Source organism: Bombus terrestris, chromosome 11 (genome assembly GCF_910591885.1).
Source record: "Bombus terrestris chromosome 11, iyBomTerr1.2, whole genome shotgun sequence".
NCBI lineage: Eukaryota > Metazoa > Arthropoda > Insecta > Hymenoptera > Apidae > Bombus > Bombus terrestris.
The window spans coordinates 11,299,050-11,324,534 of NC_063279.1; the positions used below are offsets into that span (position 1 = coordinate 11,299,050).

At 34.1% G+C, this 25,485-nt stretch overlaps 4 protein-coding genes across 6 annotated transcripts in view; 2 read left to right on the forward strand and 2 right to left on the reverse strand.

Moving 5' to 3' along the window:
• Positions 1-233: 233 nt before the first annotated feature.
• LOC100646234 (MIP18 family protein galla-2) lies at positions 234-5,248 on the reverse strand. 2 transcript variants are annotated; one of them, XR_007225854.1, is made up of 5 exons: positions 4,817-5,248; positions 4,658-4,737; positions 4,293-4,575; positions 1,330-1,535; positions 234-1,029 (listed from the first exon to the last, which is right to left on the reverse strand). XR_007225854.1 is itself a non-coding variant. In XM_003398875.3 (3 exons), exons 1-3 carry the CDS (start codon positions 4,935-4,937, stop codon positions 4,306-4,308), a joined length of 471 nt encoding a protein of 156 aa, XP_003398923.1. In that variant the 5' UTR covers positions 4,938-5,248; the 3' UTR covers positions 3,449-4,305. The 2 variants fall into 2 exon arrangements, 1 of the variants encoding a protein (XP_003398923.1); XM_003398875.3 differs by lacking the exons at positions 234-1,029; positions 1,330-1,535 and having other exon boundaries at positions 3,449-4,575.
• On the forward strand, positions 1,607-4,243 carry LOC100646033 (mitochondrial inner membrane protein OXA1L). The gene is made up of 8 exons (XM_003398873.4): positions 1,607-2,320; positions 2,427-2,601; positions 2,677-2,754; positions 2,815-3,144; positions 3,234-3,313; positions 3,412-3,675; positions 3,737-3,902; positions 3,972-4,243. Exons 1-8 carry the CDS (start codon positions 2,258-2,260, stop codon positions 4,139-4,141), a joined length of 1,326 nt encoding a protein of 441 aa, XP_003398921.2. The 5' UTR covers positions 1,607-2,257; the 3' UTR covers positions 4,142-4,243.
• Positions 5,249-5,294: 46 nt separating the features above from the next.
• Positions 5,295-13,134, forward strand: LOC100645918 (HEAT repeat-containing protein 1). The gene is made up of 7 exons (XM_003398872.4): positions 5,295-5,475; positions 5,565-5,713; positions 5,825-10,488; positions 10,761-11,078; positions 11,341-11,795; positions 11,920-12,370; positions 12,585-13,134. The coding sequence occupies exons 2-7, from the start codon at positions 5,572-5,574 to the stop codon at positions 12,753-12,755; spliced, it is 6,201 nt and encodes a 2,066-aa protein (XP_003398920.1). The 5' UTR covers positions 5,295-5,475; positions 5,565-5,571; the 3' UTR covers positions 12,756-13,134.
• LOC100645725 overlaps positions 12,885-25,485 on the reverse strand; it is a 31,029-nt gene continuing 18,428 nt past the window's right edge. Inside the window, exons 7-9 of one of the 2 annotated variants that reach the window (XM_012313640.3) lie at positions 16,279-16,461; positions 14,128-14,212; positions 12,885-13,495 (exon numbers count right to left, since the gene is read on the reverse strand). In XM_012313640.3, the coding sequence (XP_012169030.1) occupies positions 13,426-13,495; positions 14,128-14,212; positions 16,279-16,461 (338 nt within the window). In that variant the 3' untranslated portion in view covers positions 12,885-13,425. Of the gene's footprint in view, positions 13,496-14,127; positions 14,213-16,278; positions 16,462-25,485 lie in introns of those variants that run through there. The other variant, XR_007225853.1, reaches the window with a different exon arrangement.

A 25,485-nucleotide genomic window follows, 5' to 3' on the forward strand; every position in this document is an offset into this window, starting at 1 on the left:
CTCCTCGAGGATGCGTGATCGAGACGCACCTCTACGAAATCGTCTGTCATGTTTATGATCTAATTACCTATGATTTCGATCTTCGAATTCACGATCGATCCGTTTAATCGGTTACACATTATCTTTGGTTATTTCTTACAGGCTGAGATCGGTTAGGAACGTGTTCGTGCAAAATTGATATTGTGTAAGGAAATTCCATTAGGCTTGTTTCTTCTAAAGGAAATTTGTCAATGTCACGTGTCTGTTTCCTTTATTTGAGTACACACTATCTTTGAGGTTTATTTGTAGAGTACAGTTGCTTATTCAGATTCATATTTTTAGAAAGATAAAGAAATGCAATCTAAATAGAGATTTGTTTCACATATTACATAATATAAGATGCCAACTCATAATTCGTCATAAAAATTTTATAGATTTATATATAATGATACTTTTAGGGATCTGAATGATTTTTTGTAAAGCATACGAATGAAAATTTACTTTCTCTGAATTACATATTTTTCCATATGCTTATCACTTTAATTCGTTTAGTTCTAATTTTACACTTTAGTAATAATATAATCTCAAACGAGGTTATAAATCTTAACCAAAAACATTATTACGATTTGTAATTAATGGGACACTGACACGTAATGGACGGTCAGCTTTCTCAGCAAAAATGACTTCATCTAACTAGGTGTTCGTCTTCACGAAAATTCTGTAGGAATTGGGCTTTATCGGCACGATCAAAGGGATCGCGATACGACGTTGACACAAGGCTGAATTTGGTGTCGTTCCTCTCCTGTGACAGCTTCACTATCTTGTTCTTTTCGAAGAACGCTCAATCCCATTATCTTTCGCCCTGGTTGACCTGCTACCCGGGCGTAAAGTGGGTAATCCTGTCCAAGAAGCGATCTTCAATCTTCTACACTCTACGCAATGGATACCAGGTTCTTGGGAGGTTTCGAAGGTTCGATTCGTTATTTTGTCACAACGGTTGGTGTTACGTGATGACTTTCTTGTAGGTATGAATTTTAGTTTTTCAGATAACTATAAAATGTCAAAAAATACAAATTTTATTTAATTCATCCTATGCACTCGCAAATGTGTTCAATAACATTAATGTACAATAACAAAAAAGGAGAAATCCTAGCGCCAGGTGGTTAATACAATTTCAATTTTGTATAACAACTATGTCAAAAATAATTTCGTGAATCGCACCAGGGGTGAAACCTGACCGGATAAATACTTTGACTCGAATCTAATTGAACGTTACGGCACGCATTCATAAAAGGAAGAAAAGATAACAACGAAGCGGTAGTTGCGCCATCGAAAAAGCGGAGTTGTTACCGAATTATTTTGTGGAGAAATTGACAGTCGGTGCCAAAGCATGGTGGTTAGAGACCTTCGCTGACAATGTGGATCTGTAATTAGAACCGTGCCGTCTTCTGCCATTCCTCTCCGTTTCACGATCTTTTTCTTCTTCTTTCTTTAATCTGTTTTTGTTCACGTGAAATCTCACACAGCTATGTATTATCGTCTTAAACCAACAGACCCTGTAACGAGTAGCAGAACCTGGTTCAAAAGCAGCTACGTAGATCAAGGTAGGCAAAAGGGGGAAAGCAGGTCCCGAAAACGAAAGACGGCACGAGAGAAACTTAAATAGTAGGTCTGTCTTAATAGCCTTGGTCCCGAGACGCAAACTGAATGTCATTGCAGTAGATTCGATCACGTGAGTCGGCACTGACAGCTTAATTCTAGTGTCGTGTCAATGGTGCAGCTTGGCCTCTCAAATTCGTGAAAGAACCGAGGAAGTCCTCCGATATCAAAACGCCACACGGCGTCACTGTATGCAACTTTATAATTGATTCGATTCAGGATCGATACTATGAAGAATTGCGGGTATACGTCAAAGAGGAAGTTTGTTCGAATTTGTATATTTTCCTTGGTTTCATTAATTAGAACATTTTGCAACTTAGAAAATGTTCGATATCGAAAAGCATATTCATGTTTGGAAGCTAAGAATTCAAATTTTGCAAATATTTATATACAGTAGCTCGATAGGAAATTTTTATGAATATACTTAAAAATGTCATTAGTACCTCAAGTGTAACTTAAATCTGAACATATTCTCAAATTGAACTCAGAATGCCATCTGAAGTATAGTGTGACAACTTGTAATTTAATAGTGGATTGTAGTTCTACACGTGATATGAAAATCTCTTTTATTTATCATACCTTATATAAGATTAAATATTGCTAGTATATAAACAAAATCATGTTGACACGGTTATGTGTACGTGTTAGTCAAAAACTGTTAAATACAAATACAGGATTTCACGTAAGTTAAACTCTTGTTTCTCGTTAGGTTATGTTACGCTTATATATATATATATATATATATATATATTAAAATATCTTAATAATGAAAATATGTATATAATCAGAAAACGACAGAATGTCACTTTAGCGGTCTCGCATATCATATAACAAACGGTCCTTTGAAACGGGATTGTGTATTAAACGTTCATAAACTTTCGAAAATTCATAAGATTTATTTCGCTCGGTATGAAAGCACAGCTAATACAGCAATAAAGGAAAATGCATCAAATACGCCACCAGGTGTGAAAAATCTCTAATTTCATATATGTTCTCAAAAATGTAATAATAAAAAATATAATCTACCATGTTTTTTAGATTCACCTGTGTTACAAACACAAATAACAGATCTAAATAATTCAGTACCAGAGAAAGATCTATTAAATGAAATACCAGGTAATATAATATTTTTTACTTTTAAATTAGAAGTTGTATAATTTTTTGTATTTTTTACAGATCCACCTCTTCCACAAATACCATTGCCTACAGAAATTACAGAGGTTATTAAACTGCATGCAAATGGGGAACCTACCTTTGAAAGTTTAGGATTAGGTGGATATGGTCCTGTAGGAATTATTCAAACATTTTATGAATTACTTTATGTTAATTGTAATTTACCATGGTGGGCCACAATTATACTAACTTCAGCACTTATCAAATTTGCAACATTTCCATGTACGGTATCAGCACACAAAAATAGTAGCAAAATGACCAACGTTCTGCCAAAAATGGTAAAATTACAGGATAATATAACTGAAGCAAGAAAATGTGGAAATTTTCAAGAAGGTGCGTACTAACATATTTATCCAGTATATTATAAAGTATGTACTACTATATATTTATATAACTAAATCAATTTTATTCTTGTCTTTTAGCAACTATATATGCTATTGAATTACAAGAGTTACTCAAGAAAAATAATATTAAGATGTTTCCTGTTTCGAATTTTTTGAAGGTATGCAATTGAATGGGTATATAATGTACTTAAGTACGTCTGTGATAATTTAAATATTAAAATTTATTCCTACTATATATATTATATATATTAAATAGATCGGAGCACATCTGCCAATATTTTTTGCTCTACGAGAAATGACTAATAAACCTGTTGAAAGTTTAAAGGAAGGTGGATTGTGGTGGTTTGTGGATTTAACTAGTGTTGATCCATATTATCTGTTGCCACTGGGTACTAGTATAACATTGTATGCTGTTACTTCATATACATTGAGGAATTCACAAAATTTGACTCCAATAATGCGAAATATGTTCAAAGCAGTACCAGTTATTTCATTTATATTTGCAATGAAGTTTCCAGGGGTAAGATACATAGCTCTTATCTTTACTTTGTATCGTAAATATTTAAAAAAATTTGTTTTAGGCCATTTTGTGTCATTGGGCTATTTCAAATATTCTAACCGTAGTAGAAAATCAAGTATTGCAGTTAAAGAAAGTAAAAGCATATTTTAATATCCCTTCTATACAGCAAGAGACAACCAAAAATATAGTAAAGAATGACAAAGGCTTCAAGGAATCATTCTCTGATGGTACTTTCAAATAAATATTCCCAGTATAATACAGTTTTAGATCTATTACATGAACAATTCTTTTTTCAGCATGGACTAACATGAAAATATCTAACAGGTTAGCATCTTATTCACATGCAGATTTAAAACAATTTAATAATGCTGCTAAAGGTCCACTCCCAAAGACATATAAATACAACCCAGTAAAAAATTTATCAAAAGCAGCATCAACAACATCAATGACAACAACGAAAAAATGAGATTTTATGTATATAAAATTTCTTTATATATTTAATTAGTTAAAAAGATCTAATTATAATAATTTGAAATTTATGTCAATAAACTAGAAAATAATGATGAGATATCTTTAACAAATTATATACAATTATAAATATGTGTTGAATTTCATACCTTTTAGATAATATTAACATTTTATACCAATACATTGATTAATCACTTCAAGTAGATGATTGTTTTCAAGAGCTGCTGCTATTCTTTCTTTATCAGCTAATTGTTTATTTACTGCTGCCTCTGACATATGAGTACCTGGTGTAATTTCAACACTAACTTTAAATCTTGAAGGTAGAACTCGCAGTAATTGTACTCTAATTGATAAACCAATTAATGTTGCCATACTGCAATGTGGTATCGTTGGAGTAAATTTTACGTGAACTGTGCTTGCTTTATTATCAATCTGAAAGAAAACATATTACTTTCTTTGATAATATGGTTGATAATGTATACTATAATCTTTTTATATCATGTTTGTATGTTACTTCGATGAGACTTTGTTCTACCACATTCAATTCTTCCAATGTCAAAGGATGTTCAGGATCATTGATGTTTCTAATCAAATCTGTAAATCATATGTTAGAAAAAATAATTGTATACGACATCAAAATTCAGAAAACATTATGATATTAATAAATACATACCGAAAATTTCACGTGCATCAAATTCATCTACAATATCTTCATCTTCATCTTCTGCAGTAATTTCTCTTTCATCTATTTTTTTGTATAATTTGGGATTAATATTTTCAAACGAATCCTCCATTTTTTCGTTAAAGAAATGAGAATTTTGCACTGTTATGTAAACCTCATAAAATTATTTTTTCGTTTTATTCAGAAGTATGTAAGTATATACATATATATATATATATCGAAGCTTTTTAATCCGAGCACAGAAACTAACATAAAATTTATATCAGAAATTAATACAATATTTAAGGATCCCTTTAATTCAAATGAATAATAGAATTCTAAGGAGCGTATACAATTCAATGTTGTGATAGGTTCTCTTTTACGCGTAGTACTACCGTTGGTGGAAAGAGGAAAAAGCATAACACCGTACAGTTTGTAGCGACCACGTTTCTCTAAGATCTGCCTGTGCATGCGCATTATGGCTAATTAGGGGTTACGACTTACGAATATCATATGTACCAAATGTACAATGCTCACATATATATATATATCTTTATTTCGGCAATTTAATATATCATAAATACTGAAAATATTTTGTGATATTTGTAAAAAACCTTTTTACTACAGTAAAGAGGATTTGACTCCATCTGTTTCTAACGAATAAAAAAAAGGTGAGGTTATGTGCAGCATAAGGTTATGTGCATGTTTTATACATCTATATTTTTTTTATGTTTTGAATTGTAAATAATTTTAATCACAGTTTCAAGATGGCTACATCTCTTGCGAGACAATTAAAACAATTAAGAACCCCTCAAACAGCACTACTGCATCAAGATAAAAAACATGCAAGCTTATTATTTGATCCTAGAGAAGCTGCTAATTTAGACAGAGAGACAGTTCTAAACATAGGTAACACACTTTATTTTATGTTTCTATTAGGTCGGCACGAACTTATGGGATGACCTAATACCTCTACATATTCTTTATTAAAGCAATAATTAATGTTTATTCTTTTCTCAGGTCAAAATGGATTGCAAGAGTTGGCTAAGCTATCAGACGTATTTTTAGAATTTGAACATACTCTTTTTGCACAAAGTTCACTGAATCTTGAACGTGCTGTGCAAGATATTAAAGTTAACAAGAAGTTAGATAGACAGATTGAAAAGTTCCTTATCCTTCTATCTCCTTACTTCTTGCTCAATAATGCTCATAAAACTCTTGAATGGTTAATATGTAGGTTTCACATAGAAGAATTTAATAGAGATCAATTTTTGCTTTTAATATTACCATATCATGAAACTCGGATGTTTGCAAGAGCATTACAATTATTAAATCTATCTGATGATGCTGATAACTGGCATTGGTTAGAACCCCTTCAAAAGCCAGGTGTTCCCTTAGCTACAATAACATTAGTCAATCGTCTTAGTTCTGATAATGCTTTACTAAAACTAATTTGCAATCACGTTATTACCGCTACTAACATATATTCAGAGCGAGCATCTTCTTTAAGTACTTTGTATGCATTTTACACAACTTCAATATTAGGAATGATCGATCAATTATCTGGAATTTCCGAAGTACAAATGGGTCATATGTTACCAGCTATTTTAAAAGGTTTAGAAAGTTCCATCTCCGATTTCGTAGCCAGTAGTTACATGATTTTAGCAAAACTGACGTTCAAAGAGAAACTGAATGACGTAACTATGGAAAAAATACTTCTGAAGATATTCAAGAAAACGCATCTAAAAGAGGAAGCATTACACCTGTTATTCTTCTTGTACAATATACCAATTCATCGACTTACTACAGTTCCAAAAAGTCTTGCTACTCGATTATCGGAATTGTCCTGGTTCATCGAGCTCGCAATCAAGCTTCAATGCTCTAATGTGAACATATTAAAATTCATTGTATCATTACTACAAACAAGTTGTCGCATGATTTTGAACAGTCCATCAGAAACAGTTCGAATACAGAATATGGTGAATGAGATATTGTCACGGATAAAGCTGGACGATACTGGAGTGGACACCATTTTGTGGAATGTATTACAGAAGGAGTTTCTTTCAACTGACATTAAAAACGAAGCTAGAGAATTTCTAATAAGATTGTATCATACTCTTGAAAGAACGTATCCTGAAAGATTCGATGATTACTTGAAAGGATTGATGAAACGCAGCGAAACAGACAAAGATTCCAAACTGGCATTGGAATTCGTCACATCTTGGCATTTTGGAGCCAAGGACACACAAGAAGTTGTTGGTATACTTGACAAATTGATTCATATCAATCCAGTACAGAGAATTGTAGCGTTGGAAATGTTGGCAGATTCCGATGTGAATATTCCTGAAAGTTTCCAGGAGATGATGACAACCACGATACAATCCAGATTTAGTGACACAGAAGTAGATGTAATCAAAGCTTTGCTTTCTATTTCTACGAAACGCTTAACAAGTCTTCTATCTGCAGATATATTGATTGATGAGTTGAAAATATTACTATCGACTTGTCACACCAATCGTAGGAAAATTCTAGCGAAACCAGCGTTGAAAATCCTATTAGAACTCTGTAAAGTCGGAGATGATACTAGCGTATTCATTACATCATTGCCATATTTATTCCCAAATGACGACGCAGACGTAGATATCGCGATGGAAGTATTAAAATCAAACTTTGCTAGGAACAATATTTACATGCAACACGTGCAGAAGGATCTAGGAAAATTACCTAACGCAGAGGCGGTTTCATCGGCATCTTTTCATAATATATTAAACTGGGAATTGCTGCCGCCAACAGATAGCATATTAAGCGCAATGAAGCAACAGATCGCTCATGGTGATGCAGCTTCCATGTTTTTCAATCTAATTTTACTCGGATCCGTATGTAGAGTTCCTGTTGGATCTCTGGAACCGCAAATAGCTCGAGAGGTAATCGAAATGGCTACGGAGATGATTAAAAAATACCCTCAAGTAAAATTATTACAAAATTGCAATAATATTACAGGAGATAATATACAAATGGCTATAGAATTAACTTCGCAAGGTGTTCTCCCATTGCAAGTGGGTACCTACGTTCTGGAAATGGTTCACAGACGTCTCGATTTGAAGTCGAATCCGGCGATTGATTTTGAGAACAATCAACATCGTAGTAATTTGATTTTGAGACTTCTTGAGATGTTCTTCGAGGGAATAGACAATGTATATTGGTGCAAGCATTATTCTCGTTGTCTACAAATATTTTTCCAAAGACATTTCTCCACGATTCAGGATCTTATCCGCTTTCTTTCTCAACTGTACATAAAGCCTGTGAAGGTGCAAACGTCCTTTCATTGCTTGAAGATAACTCAAGTCCTGCTGAATCAATGCAAATCTACTGAATGGGCGTTCGAGGATAAAGTCTTTGTCACGAATTTGTTACTTTCGCTAGCCAGAGAGAACAATGAATGTCGAATAGCGTCATTAAAAGTACTCGAGAAGCTCATAAGCAAGTACTCAAGTGCTCAAGTGCTTCATCGTTGCACAATGGTGGATTCTTTTCCATCCTTACTGCAAGAACTTGTCATCAGAAGCCCAGAAATATCTTTAGATCCTGATCAATTATCTTTATCTCTTTACATCCTATTATCACCTGATCCAGATGTATGTAAACAATTGAAGACGGATCTTCGAAGGAGGCTTCAACAAGCGCAACAAATGTTATTCGAGATAGTCATGGACCAGCAAACTCCTTTACATATTAAATCACAGCTGCTTGATATTCTAGTTTATGTGAATGGGCCCACAATACTTCAACGATTAGTTCCTCTTGGATTACACCTTCTAGAAATGCTTCAAGCTGATTCAAAAAATAAATCTGCAGGAAATTTGTTGAAAAACATACTTCAGAGATTCAACAGCGAGACAGTAAAGGCACTCACTGTTGAACAAGTGTGGAAGTTATTCGAAGCTAGCATAGAGGAGCACAAGATCAAGGTAATAACGGATTCCGGAAATCAATATCCACCAAGTGTGATTCTTCTAAAACAAATAGGAAGTACCTTCTTCCAAAAAGCTGAAGAAGCGTCCAATGTTCTACAGAAAAAAATTCTAGCTAAATTAGTAGATGTAGCCACTGATTGTGAAATGGGGAACATTATTTCTTCAACCAATAGAGCAATGAGAAAAATTCGAGTGAATGCACAGCTCATAGTCGACGAGCTACAGATCATGAAGGATCTCAAGAATGCTGAATTAAACGACAGTAAAATGAAAAATAAAAGACGGATCAGTCTCATTCGTGCTCCTGACCCAACCATCATCAATAGGAGAGAATGGAAACGTGGCGTGACTCTCTTGGAGTTCGTTCAACAAGCTGACAATATCGAACACGAGGAATTACTCTACCCGATCCTGTTTAATTTGCTGAAAACGTGCCTCAGTTTCGAGGAACAAGGTCCTATAGAATATACGAACCAATTATTACTATCCACTATTCATCGATTGACAGTGAAGAAATTGCTTATTCGTGATGCTCATTTACAAATAGACTTAATCACACAATGTATTAGAACTTCAAGGAATCCCCAAACTCATCATCATGCTCTATTAGTTCTAGTAGAGTTATTAAAAATCGTCGATGTGAGATGTGCTCTATACACTATAATGCCTATTTTCACTTTCATGGGAAGTTCTGTGGTACGTCAGGACGATGCTTATTCTATTCAAATAATATCCAAGACCATCGAGACCGTGGTTCCTATAATAAACGCAGCTGAGAATGAAACTCACGCTTGTGAGGTTCTAAGAACATTTATCGTTTCGTTACCCGATATTCCAGAACATAGACGTACTCCATTATTTGTAAAGTTATTACAATTATTGGATAACCATTTTCATTTGTATTACTTGTTGAGTTTCGAAAGCCACGTTATGTCGAGAACTATGCGTATTACGAATCAAAAGACACCTGGACAGAGATTAGAATTTGCTCTACAGGTATCTCAAGAATTTCCACCCACCAGACTTATTCAAGTTTGCGTGAAATTGGCTCAGTTTATGAAGGAATTGCCTGTAGATGTAGAAGACGAAGAAGGCAGGAGAGCTGCGATTTCGTTTAAATATAAACACATCTTTGATGTTAGTACTAGTAGTCCTAAACACTTGAGACATTATAAATATACTCTGGTCCAATTTTTAAGTAATTTGTTATCGTCACCTCATTTTATTAATAAAGTCGCCGAGTTCGATTCTACCGAAGTGAATAATGTGAGACCATATTATGATCAACTGATTGTTGAATTAATCATACTAATCCAATGTACCTCGAAGAATGCTGATAAACATCAAGGAAAGCCAATTGCGAAATATTGGAAGATTCTTTTGCATCATTTATATGACGTGTTAGATTTGGTGAATAATTTATTGCCAAATGGAATATTCTTGGTCAGTATCAAGCGTCTGATAGAACATAATTTACTGACAGTGAAGAGAAAAGCCTTGGAACTTCTTAATACGCGACTTCAACAAAGAAAGTTTAATGAAGAGGATCATGAAGATTTGTTACAGTTGATTGATTCTTTGTCGAAGATAGTATCAGTGAAAGTAAAGTCTGAAACGCAAGAACAGGAGATTGTACAGCAAACTGTCTTGATTACTATAAAATTGTTGGCGAAATTGTTGGCTAGCGATCATCCCATACTGTTCAAACCGGTAAGTCGACATATTATTTAACAGAAATAGAAAATTATTGGTTGATCAGTTGGTTAATAGATTGCGGATGTTTATGCAATTTCATATTTTTGTAAACACAACTGAAAAAATAAATCTTAAATGGAGAGTTGTTCTATTTAGCAACTACAATATTATAATGAAAACCGTATTTTGAATATCTTATATATTTTTGCGAAAAAATCCATTAGTGATAGACAATTAAATAAATTAATAAATACAAATTTTTATTATTATTACTTTTTTTGTTATAGATTCTTGAGACGACCACTGAGCTGTTAGGTTCAAGAGAAGGACCAGTACTAGCCAGCGCTGCTCTTTGTGTCGCGGAATTATGCAGTTCTATGCGTATTCACGCGATACATTCATTGAACAAATTTGTACCTGCGATCCTGCATTTGTTAGAAGATCATTGCCATCAAGGTGTGCCGGATGTAATAGTCGTCAGTATAGTAAGCGCGCTGCAAAAGATCGTCGAATCTGTAGGGAACTTCTTATCTTTGTATTTGGATCAGTTATTATTTGAACTGGCGAGATTGAACTCTTTGTACACTGATACGGAACATCAAAAGGTATGATTTACTACTTTATTAAATACTTCTGTCGATAAATGTATTTTATAAATAATCGTATACTAACTGTTAGTCACATTTCGTAGGTTTCTCAAAGTGTTTTCACCTTTTCTATTCATTCCCTATTGTTTACTATATTTTTGGAGATATTTTACATATAGTTTTTACCTATCTAATATGATTTTATCAATATTTGAGACTACATTATACAATTAAACGATAATCAATATTTTTGAAGATTTTCTTTTTACCATTTTCATAGATTGGCATCGTAATATCACGACTAAATGCAACAACCCAGAAACTCTCCACGTGCATACCTTCGCGAGTGCTGTTACCAGCAGTCAACAGGACATATATGACGTTACTTGCAAAGAAATTGTACCAACGTATTCCAGCGCTGATGAACGTGCTAGTAGAGTCATTCAATAGTGCTCAGCCTAACGACATAAACGCAGTTATACCGGATTTAGGCACATTCTTCTTGAAGGTTTTACAGTTTCGCGAAGATATTTCAAACCCACCGGATGACATGGAAATAGACAAATCGGAAGTAACGTTGAAGGATGTGGTGGTCGTAGAGGAAAGTGCTAGTAAAGCATTGGTTGCTTTAGTACTGAAACTGAGCGAGACTACCTTTAGACCGCTTTATTATAAACTTTACGATTGGGCTGCTAGAAATCCACAGTACAAGGAACGAAATATCACTTTCTACAGGTTGATTAAATTATTTTAACTGTTTTATTTTATTTTGTAATTTTTTGCATTTTTGTGTGTTAAAGCTTACTTATGGTTACCTAATTACAGATAAAAATATATACATTTTTATCATCTGTTGCAGACTTTCAGCCAACATAGCAGAGTGTCTAAAATCACTTTTCGTTCTGTTTGCTGGTCACTTCATCAAGCATGCAGCGATATTGTTAAGTAATAATAATCCAGCGATCATAGAGGAACCGCAGGAGATGACTCTGCCTGAAGAGTCTAGCAAAATCGAGTTAGTAGAAGCCATTTTATTGACTCTATATCGAGTCTTCAGTTACGACGCTCATAATTTCGTGAGTCAAGAGAGGTTCGAAATACTGGCTCAACCAATTGTGGATCAACTGGAGAATACTTTGGGCTCCACGGAGGACTATGAGAAAAGAGCAAGTGAATTAGTGGTGCCTTGTATTGCTGCCTTCGCGAGTGCCATTCCTGATGACTCTTTGCACAAGCAATTAGTGTACCAGACGTTGCTGAAGACAAGACATACGAAACCATATATTAGAACCGCTGCATTGAACGCGTTGGTGAGTGAAAGCTTATATTTTGTCAAGTTAATTGTATTAATTATTATTGGGTGATTAATATTAATTCATAATTGGTTACAAATAATATTGTAATGATATCATTATTGAACGATTATATTAAAACGAAATAGATTTAGTTAGTCGCATCAGAAGTAAAATTCGATTAAGTTCATAAAATGCTATTAATTTAATATTTTATTTTACATGAATATAGGTTGAAATTGTAAGGAAGCTTGGCGAAGATTTCATGCCACTCTTGCCAGAAACTATACCCTTCTTGGCAGAAATGTTGGAAGACGAAGACGAAACTACGGAGAAGTGTGCTCAAAATGCAGTACGCACCTTGGAGGAAATTTTAGGCGAGCCCCTACAAAAATATTTCTAATTTCCAATTTAATTTTTTAAATAAATTTCCAATTAAATTTCATAAAAATTATACACTTATAAATATATATGTATATAAATATTATCCTTCTGAAAATAGAATTTAATGAGATATTCGGAAAGGCAAATGTATTATGAAAACATCGGTTTATTCTTAACTTAAGTCACAATTTGGACGAAATATAGAATATATTATTTCCTTACATTATAATACATTATCGTAAGTTTACGTGTACGTATGTGTGTCTGTATGCGTGAACATGTAGGTAGAAGACCATGGCAGCACTAATTAGGCGCCTGGATTCCTAAATATTGACAGCGGTTCTTATTACGAGTGGCGACGAGCGCATTATAGTCTTTTCTTCGAGAGCGTCTCTGAATTTCGCGTAAAAAAGACATTTTCCAGTCATGTGTCCCAACCAAAGAACATATAACTATCAAAATCGAATGAACACGAGTTTCGAGGATCCATCTGCAGACTCGACGGTCATTCTCCTTTCTAAAAGTGAAGAAGAAAGAAAAAAAGACGATGTTCGATACTCCTCGACGATCCTCTTTTTAGAGATCCATTTTCGTTTGGAGATCATCCTCGTAGAAAAATGCAACGTAGGCCTTCTCGCTGACGCTTTTTGGGCTGGCACCGTAAATTTTATCGCTGATTCTAACACGAATCACACCTGTGGCACCTCGGCTGCATTACGTAGAGACATTTCCTCGCCCTGCTCTATCGATGAAACTTTCCTGCAAACAAAATTTAAGCTTCACTTTCTGTATTGCAAGAATATTTGTTGTGAACTGCAACCATTGGATATTGGACTGTTCAATGACACCAAAGATGAATCAAAATAAGCCAGAATATTCATACGTGAGTTTTATTATATTTACTTAATTATTGATTTAAGAATATTTTTAAAAATAATTCTTTATACTAGTATACAATATGATCGCTTATATTAGAACGATAAAAATTGGTCAGCAAAAAATAAAATGTTCAAAATAATCATGAATATACTACAATACACTAATCAGGATTTTGCCTTGTTAACTGATCATCACTATCCCTACCAGTTTTTGGAACTGAATTCGTAGACTGAATTTCTGACGTCAGAAATATATCAAAAATATACTAATATGTCAGATATATATATCTCAATGAAGAGATTTACTCAGGAGAGTGAACTTACTCGGGATTCCTTGAAAATTGACCAGAATGATAGCAAGCAACGATCATTTAACATGCCATTGCGATATTTTCAAATCATGAATTCGTCATGTATAATCAAACAGGTTGCGTTGTACGTATAAACAATTAAAATCAAAGGGAAAGGAACTTTGGAGCGAACAAATGGCACGGCTGCACGACCTTTACTCACCTCTTTCTATACTGAAAGATAATGTAAACGATGATGGCGTTGCCAACGAATAGCAGAGCAATTAGAACGGTTGGCAAGACAATATCTGCAAAGGTTAGAAAAACATAGATTAGTAGGTGCATCGTACGGATTTTCGTCTTCCGCTTTTACAATTCGTCATTCCACGACTCATTCTTCCCTCCCACTTGAGAAGCGCGTGGCATAGTGAACTTCGTACTTATGCGGATTGTCTAATCGGTCGAAGTTTGTTATTCGAGTGTCAACGTTTTTGCGCTCTGATTGTTATTTAATCGATCGAGTTATAATGGCAATTAACGAAAAAACTGCGTTGTTTGTAAGAGTCATTTTCACTTACATGTTGATGTAAATATGAAAATACACATATGAAAATCTCTAAAAAATCAGTTTCTTCTTTATTGACAATTCTGAGGATATATCTTCCTGAATAACTGTTTTCTTCATTTGTAACAATAGAAAAGGATGACTTTTAACTGCGACAGGCATAATGCTAGTTAACTTATTTCTTTTTAAAGGATCAATAACGAAAGTACTATATTCAGAATTTAATGTATTCCCAAAGATAATATATTCCAATGGAGATGCAAAGACAATGAAGAAATATGCGGATAATACAAATTACCTTTTACTTATGGATTGCTTATGATTGTAAGCAATTATATTATGAATAGAATATATAAAAAAGATATGAAAAGAATGTGTTGGAAAGTAAGATCGGAATAAATATACGTAATGACTTTGAATGACACTGAACATTTAATTCGGTTTTATTGATTTCCATTACCGATAGTATTTAAACGGACATTAATACAATAACATTGTTTTATTCTCTAGTTTGCAATCATAACATTGTAGGTCGGCACTTAATGTAAAATCGATAATCATGAATCAACAAACAAAGTATATTATGATTTACAAGACAGAGAGAGAGAGACAGAAAGGGAGAAACCAGTTCTTTTTTATAATCTGCTGTGAAAGCCTGATAATCTGTAGAATTTGGCATAGTAACAATTTCTTCAAGACTCTTGTATAATTAAACATAAACAATTTTCTACATTTTAATTTCAATCCAAATTTCATTTTTTCATCCAATTGTCAAATACAAAATTTACAAGTTCCAATCAAATACAATTTCACCCTATAAAAATCTTCATATATTTTCAATTTCGATAAGACGCACTGTGATCTGGAAACAGTTTGTTTCGTGGCCGATATCGGACGACTTTAATAGAATGAAATTTACCAGAGGAAACGAGAGACGCAAACGCGGCGAATGTGAACGGTGATAACGAACTGCGAAATTTTCACAATCGTACTAATAGGCTTGCCCGTTGTCACGATGCTCTGAACGTTAATTTCAACAAAGAGAGAACAAGATCAATGGGCTGTAATATTCCCGTCAATTATTCCGTAATTCTGAGAATCGAGCAAACTACGTTGCATGATGATGAACATCAAAAGAATCCAGGCGATTGCTCGGAAAGATAATAATTATAACAGTTCTTTATACAAAATTGAGTTATACGTTATAATTTGTCCAAAGATACTTGTAAATATAAAATGATCGTGTCATACGATAAAAGAAGGAAAATAATATACGAAGAGAATAACAACAGTTTTAGACATTGGCGTTATACACGCATATAAATAACAATTTTGGACACAGTTCACCGATTATATACAACAATTACGCTGTTAAAAATGATTTTCGAACATTTCAATACCGGTAGTGAATAATTGCCGGTTGCACGTGACATGTTGTCGGAAAAACGACGGGATCACCGACGAAACGTGACCTCTGTTTCGCTATTCTTCGTTTGTGTCTTTGTTCTTACAACCTATTCAATCACAGTGTCACAACTCGTTCGTAACGATAACGGTAAGAAAAATTATCGTTCGTTATAAAACACCGAATAAATACACGGTTGATACTTCCTCTTCAAACAGCTTACGCTGTTAATTGTTACTCTGTAACGATCACTTTTCTCGGCAAAATTTCGAAACACGAAAGAAAATTTCAACGAATTCGAGTAACTTTACGAATCACAGAAACAATCTGGCGAGATGATAGAGTTTAATTAACGAGTATGTTTAACGTATTGAAAAGAAAATGTTAGAGCTTCTTTTACTGACCCACGACGTAGTCTGTTTGCTTCATCATGGCTGATTGCGCCGAATCCATAATGTTGCCGTTGATACCCGCGACTGCGTCCTCGCCCCGACCAATCCTAACTCCAGTGCCAAGGATATTATCCCCCGAAAGACTGGATAACCGATTATGGTCGTGGTCTGTCTTCAGGATCACCGCCGACGTGGCTGTAAAAACACGAAATAAAAGAAATGATTTCGTTGAACGAGAAATGCTCTAATCGATAGTCGACTATCTGAAGTGAACCTAAGTTTGATGACCTTACATGGTATGGCTTCTCGTAACTTTCTACTATTATTTCACATACTCACACGTGCAATGTACATAGACCATACGTGAGAATTTTGGCGATGGTTTATAAACAAATTGAAAATTGGTGGGAAAGAACACGAAGAGTCGCGTTTTTCATTTTTTGGAAAAGAGAATTTATGGAAAAATCGTGAATATATATTAAAATGTTTGTTACCGCTTTATCAAGTTAGAGATACCGGTACTAAGAATTTGCTAAAATTTTACATATTTTCTTATCTATGCATTCAACGGGTTAAGATCTTTCTGAATATAACATCATCTTTGTTTTCAATATGTTATCAAATAACCTTCGCGGTACGTAACATTTGACCAGCGAAAATAAATGTACAAATATCTTATTCAAACGGCGTAGATATAAATCTTCTAAGGGTACACGACACAAAGTTTAAGCAAACATAAAGATAAAAATGATACGGAATTATCGCAGAGATGTTGACACGGGCACAGAAAAATGATTAACAAACAAGTGACTAATAATGAAACTTGAAACACGTGCATGTCACGAGGATCTCAGAACTTCGTTGACAGTTTAGAGTTTCCTATTTGTCAAACTCCGCGCAACAAAATATTTCAGAAACTTTCTCAATCATCGACTCTTCTATTCGAGGAAGAGAATCAAGCAAAAACTAAAAGGTCAACTTTTTTGCTGTACACGATACAGAACTCACTGAGAATTATTAGAACAAACGAACTTTCTGATCGAAACCAATCAAACTTTTATATACCGGTACCAGAGCAACAAATCACTTAATTACAGCTCTATCTATAGTTCATCTTCCTTCTATTTCGTACTGCAGAAATTTGCATACATCTTTTATTCGTTTCTAATTCTATTACGTTCCTTGAATCATTTTTTCTTCGATTGTTTTCTATTTTTCTATTTTTTAACGAACCATTACAGTTATAACATACGTATGATATCTCGTTTCAATTTTATATATAAAGATTTTTTGTAAAAAAAAAAATTTATAAATCGCCGGTCTCTTTCTGTTGTTTTTGCAGAAAAAGGAAAAGTGAAACGCGACGTATATTCATTTCCAAGAAAAAAGAATGCTCCGAAAAATTTCCAATGTTTCTACGTGTATATCGCGAACAGTAATAACACGGTTCGTCCGAGATGGTGCAATTATGTAGGAATAAATTCTTTTTCTCCTGAAGGGCGTACGTTTTATGATGGCGATTCGTCGGAAGGTTCGCCGCGAAAGACAAACGGCCAGCTCTCGAAAACGGCTTCTGTTTTTAGAGGCGGAGAGAACCGCGCCCTCGTGTACGCTTCCCCGATAATATCGTAGCCACGTTAGAATGGCCAAGCCTTGTAAAACACGTTTACGATCCAGTCGATCACCGTTTCTTTCCTCTAGAAACACGCGCTCATGGATGCTTTCGGCCACGAAGAATTAGCATCCGCTGCCTGGGATTTATATCTCGCTGGTGAAACGCAAATTGCACGTTTTGCCATATGTTTCAGGAAAGAAACACGATGAACGAGAACTAGAAATCTCTTCTACCAGGTTAAAGCCAATATCTTCGCAACCAACATTTTATAAAGACTTCAGGTAATTCGATATTTTCCCACAAAACAGGAAGTTTCAAAATAGCAAACATAGTATCTGGTACATATTTCACCTTCGAATTAATTGAAAATGATCGATCACCTTGGAGTAGTACAGAATCCTAATTTAGAATAGTTGATCGCCGAACTTCAAACACCTAATATAGCATAATTGATCAGCAAACTCTGAATAGCAAGAAGTCCTTGAAATTGTTAAAGATCACGCAAGAAACACTTTCAGTGTATGTACACAGCGAAACGCGAACAATCGAGAATTATCCGATGGTATTCTGGAGAAATGACTGACCAGATTGGCGAAACAGCCACAGCTTCACGCAATACTTTCCCCGTCTTTCGCTCGCTTCGTTGTTCCAGAGAGTAAATTCAATGTTCACTATAAATAACGTTTATACGTTTGCACGAAGACATTCGTTCTTATCGAACCGTAACGAAAACGCGACTTTACGAGCACGAGCAGAAGCACGATAAGCAATTATTATATTGCTCTATCCAAATGAAGCGAACAATATTTCGAGAGGTACTGATGCCGATTACGGACTGAACGACCAACGAATGATTCAGCCACGTTCAACGGTGACCTTATTCTTTTTCGAAAGTTCCGTATTTGCTATGAATTGTCGATAATTTCGAACTTTACTGTTGAGATAATGCCTGCAACAGATGGCATGGAAAAATACGAGAGGTATATGTACATAACATTCAAATTTGGTATTCCTCGTATCAATTTTTTTATATTTATCAGCTATATTGTTTCGTACAATGATATGAACTGATTTTCTTCTCGATATTAGATTCAGGTATTGATTAAATCCTGAATTTATAGAATGAATGTCATTTTTTAACGATAGCTCTAACGAAATTTGGAGTTACAATAGTAGTATAGTATAGTATAACCGTGGCTAAAATGGAATATTTTCCAGGCAAAGGAGAGAAGCGAGAAGAATTGCGAATAAAAATCTCTATTCACGTCATTTAACATCTGTTGATGGAATCGCGTGATCTAATTTTTACAAATTTAATGTCATGAAATTGTAAGATACAGAATCTGTGCGAACACATGCGCGGGTTGAGGAATAATGTTCTTCGAATTATTGATGAAAGCATGTCGTAGATATACAAATCAAATAGGAATTTACAAGGATAGTCTGAAGTGACATTTGAAAAAATATGTATCTGGAATACTATTTTTATTTTATTTTCAAATGAATAACTCAATTAACAAAATTTCTGAACTATTAAGTAATCTTTAAAATGTTTTCTCTGCTTTTAAATACACGAGGCTCCGCGAGTCGCATTTTTATTCTAAGTGAAATAAATTTTCATATTTCACGTGATTCTCGGAAAGAAAAAACAATATATTGTTGTAGTTCAAAGGAATTCGGTTTATTGAACTGTTATGTGATCGCGAACTCGTTTGAGTTCCGCGACTTCTTATGATTTAATGATTCAACGAAATAAGAGAATATAGAGCCGTGCATTGCAAAGTCCACTTGAATGCATAGTCACGATCAGCAAAAAACGGGGAAGTAATAGCAGGAGAATGATTAAACCGGTACTATATCCGCATTTAAATAATTAGTTTCTGTTAGTTCTGTTAGAACTATAAATTCCTACATCGAATATAGGAACCTTACACATCGAAATAAATGACTAAACAAATAATTATCTTTTTTTGTTGTGAGTGAAGTATTTTTACAACTCAGCATGTTGTCAACAATTTCAATGTCAGGTACATTGCCTTTTTATTTAATCTTGGAATTAAACCTGTGTTTTTTTCCTACTTGTCAAGATTTTGAAAATATTACTCGTCGTAATATTGAAATATTACAAATATCAAAATGTTAATAATTATATATTTGGCTTTCATAAAATTTCCACAATTTATCAGCTACTTTCGAACATAATATTTTATCATATCAAAATCTACCTTTTTATTCATACACTGATGTTTCTCCCTTGCGATCTAAAAAATATTTTCATTAAAAATATTTAATGTTCTTCTCGTTGAAATCGAAGGGGATATGGAAATTGGATAATGGAGAGCTTCAACGTGATATTGCATTTAATTTGAACGGTATCGCAACAATTCTTAATTAAAAGATATGAATGCGTCCTTATCCGGGGTAATTTGTCGATGATCGAACTTCTCCGCTCGAACATCGATTGACCCAATTACATTGATTTTATGCTACCGCTACTATCGATCGTGTTATGGTCATCGTATTTATCCGCAGTTAATTAAGACATTATACGTACCAACATTAAAACAGTCGTGTATTTAAAATCTTTATCATTTAAAATAATCTGTATATATCATCAAATCAAATGATTTATTATTGTAAAGGTGAAACGAACTCGTTTCTATCTTACAGTCAACTATCGATTGTTGTCTTTCAAATGATATACTCTTTGATATTGTACTTAATTTTATCAATTTCGAAAATTTCTATATCACATTTTATCGAAAGCCTATCAGAATCATTTGTCAACAAGCAATCGGGCACATTCGTGTCAATACAATATTATCGACGAGTTATTGACAAAATTGTGGCACCAGATTACCAAATTTTGTCATCTTGTTTTACCTTGTCTCCTCTGTCGCGTCATGCACCAATGCACAATTCGATTACTGATACCGCATGAAAAAAGAAATGGACGCGATTGCATGAGAATCGAACGATCCGTTTATCGCAGTTCAATACGGGAAGATTCTGATGAAACGATGATCTGACATGGGTTATCGGCGCTTCGTTTCACAGTAATCGTTTTATTTTTTCGATCCACAACGGAACCACGCGTCGTTCACGTTCCCGTTTCTCAAACGAAAAATCGCGGAAAATCTTTGAATGAAATGCTTGTCGCGAAACTTTCAGTGCATCATATTGTAAATTTATAAAATTATTAAGTGGCGTAGTAAGATGTATGCGTTAGTTTGTTATGTTATCTCTGCAAATCGATTAAGTATCATATTTATCAAATCTCAGTTCATTCTGATACTTTTATAAGAAAATGTCGATATATAAATACGTCTGTATTGACATATCCTTTAAATCAGTAAATGGTTAGTCACAAAAGGATTTTCAAATAGTGAAATAATTAATATTTCAATATTAATATTATTTACAGTAAATATTCCGACAATCTGAACTGTCGTAAACCCTTCAGCATTTATTTTATTTTCTCTTCCAATCGAATTCTATATTTATGTAATTACAAACAGATAATTGTAGTAATTATTAACAATATTATGTAAGTATTCATATTTCTTTGATGTTTCGTGTGATATCAGATTTTATTTTTGAGCGGCTGAGATGAAAGGCAACCGTGAATAATATCCATGTTACGAAGATTGATAGCGTAATGGAGTATGAAAGGTATATAAAATAAGAACGGTGAAACGAAGTTTTGATTTCGTATTATTGAATGATGAGAAGTAAGATTAGGTGCAAATATTTTTACAAAACAATATCCTGTTCTCACGTTAAAGTGAAATATATAATAGTACACAACAATTGTTTAGAAAATTTAACTGATTACCTTGAATTAAAAATGTAAGAAAAACTTAGTATTATTTAATATATCGATAAACGTCCTTCCTGATGTTCTACGAAATTATTACCGCTTCTCCTTTTATTTCATTACATTAAATTTGGCTAAATTTTGTTAGATAAATTAATAAATATGATCAAGGGAATGAATAGGAAGTGCAATTAATCCCTAGTGTTTGACAAACGAGATAAATTAATTGAATCTCTCACAAGTGGACCATATGATGTACTACTGACTTTCTGTTTCAAAATACATAGTTCGTCAAATCGACTAATTTTCAAACAGTGAACAATACTACTGGTAGAAAGAACATCAACTGAGTCGTTGCAATTCCTTTTTATAGCCACAATATTAAAAAAAAAAATAAAATTTAATAATATAAATATAAAAAAGGAATTGCAAATGAAATGTTGCATTAACGTTAGTCCTTAACGAATGAATCAAAATTTCCTTCCAATAAACAGAGTCCAAAAAAAATGGGATTCCTTGCAGTACTTTGAATCAGAAGATAAATCAGTGTGCTTAATAAAATTTCACAATACGTCTTGCAAACTATACCTGTTCAATCAGCGGATACATTTCATGAAAAGGCAAGTTGATCCTTGTCACTGACTACCGATCGAAACTTTCAACAGGACCGATTAAAGCGATTCGGAGATAGTTCGAAACACGAGTTTCAGTAAATTTTCATCCATTGACTAGGTTCTTCGAGGCACTGGAACGGACTGAAACGGGTGCGTTTCAAGTACTCCAATGAAGGGTCTCTTCAGTGGTCGTACAATGAGCCACAATTGTCGCTAACCCTCTAACTTAGTTAATCCTTGAGAGCGACCGACCGGACGAGATGCACTTATGAACCTGAATGTTTCCTCGAGTGAGACGCAAAATCGTTTCAGAGAACAGCACGATCGTGACCAGCTCCTTTTATGGACAAATCTTCAAGGATCAATTAAAAGGAAGTCTATACTGGATACGTCATACTGGATAAAGAAATAAACTTGAGAGATTATGTTATAATAGAAGTAATCACAAAGGACTCTGATATAAATATAGAATTAATTCAATAAAATTCACTATCTACTTATGTAATTATTATATTGTATTATTATATCATTATAGTTTGTATAGATTGTATTAAAAATTCGACTACTATTCACGGTAGAAATATGTAAGATTGAAATATGAAAATTCAAAATATTGACAAAGTAAGTTACGGCAGGATACTTTCTTTTGAAAGTAAGAATCAAATCTTTTTGTTCTTGTGGAACATTCTTGCCAAACTTTGTAACGAGCAGAATGTGTTTATAACGTTGGAAAGGAAACCCTTGTGGTTTCGCGCTTATACATTTATCAACTTACAAAGCAAGTTTCTGAAACTTGGCTCTTCGTTCTACAGTTATCTTGTGCGAAACTGTATGAAGGATGGCAAATCTTGCGTAAAAATTGAACAACATGAAAATGAAATGGAATATGAAATTAATATCGATGAGTGTTGAACAAAATGGAGAAGAACGATAACAATTGATATCAGAGCCTTCGTAGAGATTCCAGCAATAGTTAGAAAGTTTTGATGGCTTTAAAGTTTAATCGCTTGTACCTAAAGTTAGCAACCTAGTTTCGCATACTTCCTAGTTGCTGCGAAAAATTAATAGCTCTCGTGCTGGTCACACGAATGTTGTTCTTCGCTATTTTGACGTCTTACAGCTCAACTTTCGGCGATTCTAGCCGCACACGTGCGTGGATTGTTTAATTAAATGACTTCGCTTTCACAATGGAGAAAATTCGATCAAATTGCTCGAATATATCATCCATAACAAATGGAAGATGCAGTCAAGTGTTATGTTTGTAAAATATTCTGTGTTTATTATTATAAGGAATTCGTTACATTTTTCCAAATCACGAAAATTTATCACGCGGAATAAATATAATTCGATATAACTCGATTAATTACAAAACGTGACCAAAGTGAACGAGACGAAATCCAAATTTTTAATACCTCGATCTATATCACCGTAATTTTCAATCCGTTATTATTCGAGTTGCATCTCTTCGAAGAAAAAGCTTACGTCATCCTCAATTCTATCTACAATTCTCTAGAATTATATCCCGTTCCTCTCTCGAGAATGAAGATTCAAATTGCAATCCATTGACGTACCTCAGCCTCTTGCCAGCTGAAAATTTTCTCTACTTTTTTCTACAACCCCCGATAGCGAGAATCGAGCCGAATCGATCGTCACTCGTGACGTAAAACGAAGAAGAATCGTTCTGGTCGCAATAGGGGGAGAGGGAGGGGGGCGTCAATTGAACGATACGAGAATAGACGAATTTATGATCGGAAGTTTGATATTGCGTCATATTATTCGCCTAATTTTAGACCTGAATACAAAGGCCATGGAAAGCTATCTGCAGGATATGTGTACAAATTCAGACGGTGCGGAAGAGCGGAGAATTTAGAACGAATCTCGATACGTTGCATCAGTCACGTATACTACGTGCCGTAGGAGAAGGTTGGAGAATACTGAAAGAAAAAGGCAGCAATTGATCATGTGCGCGTAAGAGACTGATGGAAATCGTCGATAAAAGGCGTGTCGAGAAACAATGTCGGAGGAAAAGCTTCCTTTCTGGTCGATAAGACGAGCACAAGGTGAACTCGTGAACTTAGCTTCGTTCTTCTTTTTTCGCTCGTCAATAACTGAATGCAATTCGAGAAAAAGTTGCGTAGACTCTATTGTAGAGAATAAAAGTCGAAATAGAGTGATGATCTTAACGAACAATTGGCCATTCGCAATACATCGTGAAATTATATAACATGGAGACGAACAATTTCTCTGTTGAGTCAAGTAAAATTATTGGAGACGGTCAAACGGAATTTCTATACATTATGTGCAATATCGGCTGAAAATTATTAAGGACAGAATGATTAGATCTTCCTAGCAGCGGCTAACGTAAGATCGAGCCTCGTTTAATTATCATACAGAAATATGTTTCTCTTAAAATATCGTTTTTCTTTTTCTCTTAAATATTCCTGTTTAGCCGTTGAATTTACAAACAGTAACAAATAATAGATTGATAGCTTCCTTTTTTGATTTTTGAGTATACGTAGGATAATGACGTAATCAACATCATTTCAGATACGATCATGTTTTGTTTGAATACGAACACGTTCACGTGATTCTGTGTAATAATGTTCATCGCAGATCTTGTATACGGTATAAATAATTTGATTAATATGACCGCTACATGGACTTTGTTAACGTGCGAGCATGTCAACTTCGAAAGCGGCGTTCAGCGATTTAATGAAGCGAAATAAACCGATGCAACATTTCTCATTTTCGTTATTTGCAAGCGATGATCGCTGAAAGAAATGACTGTTCCCCGTCAAATTATTTAATTTTACCAACCATTTCTCCGTCTATCTTTCCCGCTTAATTTTTTGATATCAATGTCACCAAGTTAAAACCAGTTATTCGATTCAAGGTGTTCCAATAATTTGTCTTTCCCGCATTACTTGAAAAGAAGATTGTTTTAGATGAGCGTAAGAATGATTTGTATATGTCTCTGATTATATCTACAATAATCTACTATCAATCAATGAAAAAACAAACCGTTATGTAACTAACAGATAAGGAATGAGATTCTCAATTGATTTTTCGAAGAATACGGTTGTTAGACCAATTTTTCAATTGTTAATGAATAACGTTGTGCACAATACTGATAAAACACAAAATAAAATTAGATATCTCGTCATCGTTCGTTT

Coding starts and splice junctions, on each gene's coding strand:
- LOC100646033 (XM_003398873.4), top strand. CDS start 2,258: ATGTTGACACGGTTATGTGTACGTGTTAGTCAAAAACTGTTAAATACA. Junction 2,755..2,814: donor TCTATTAAATGAAATACCAG/GTAATATAATAT, acceptor TATTTTTTACAG/ATCCACCTCTTCCACAAATA. Junction 3,676..3,736: donor TTGCAATGAAGTTTCCAGGG/GTAAGATACATA, acceptor AATTTGTTTTAG/GCCATTTTGTGTCATTGGGC.
- LOC100646234 (XM_003398875.3), bottom strand. CDS start 4,937: ATGGAGGATTCGTTTGAAAATATTAATCCCAAATTATACAAAAAAATA. Junction 4,738..4,816: donor TGATGCACGTGAAATTTTCG/GTATGTATTTAT, acceptor TATGATTTACAG/ATTTGATTAGAAACATCAAT. Junction 4,576..4,657: donor TAGAACAAAGTCTCATCGAA/GTAACATACAAA, acceptor GTTTTCTTTCAG/ATTGATAATAAAGCAAGCAC.
- LOC100645918 (XM_003398872.4), top strand. CDS start 5,572: ATGGCTACATCTCTTGCGAGACAATTAAAACAATTAAGAACCCCTCAA. Junction 11,079..11,340: donor CTGATACGGAACATCAAAAG/GTATGATTTACT, acceptor CCATTTTCATAG/ATTGGCATCGTAATATCACG. Junction 12,371..12,584: donor CCGCTGCATTGAACGCGTTG/GTGAGTGAAAGC, acceptor ACATGAATATAG/GTTGAAATTGTAAGGAAGCT.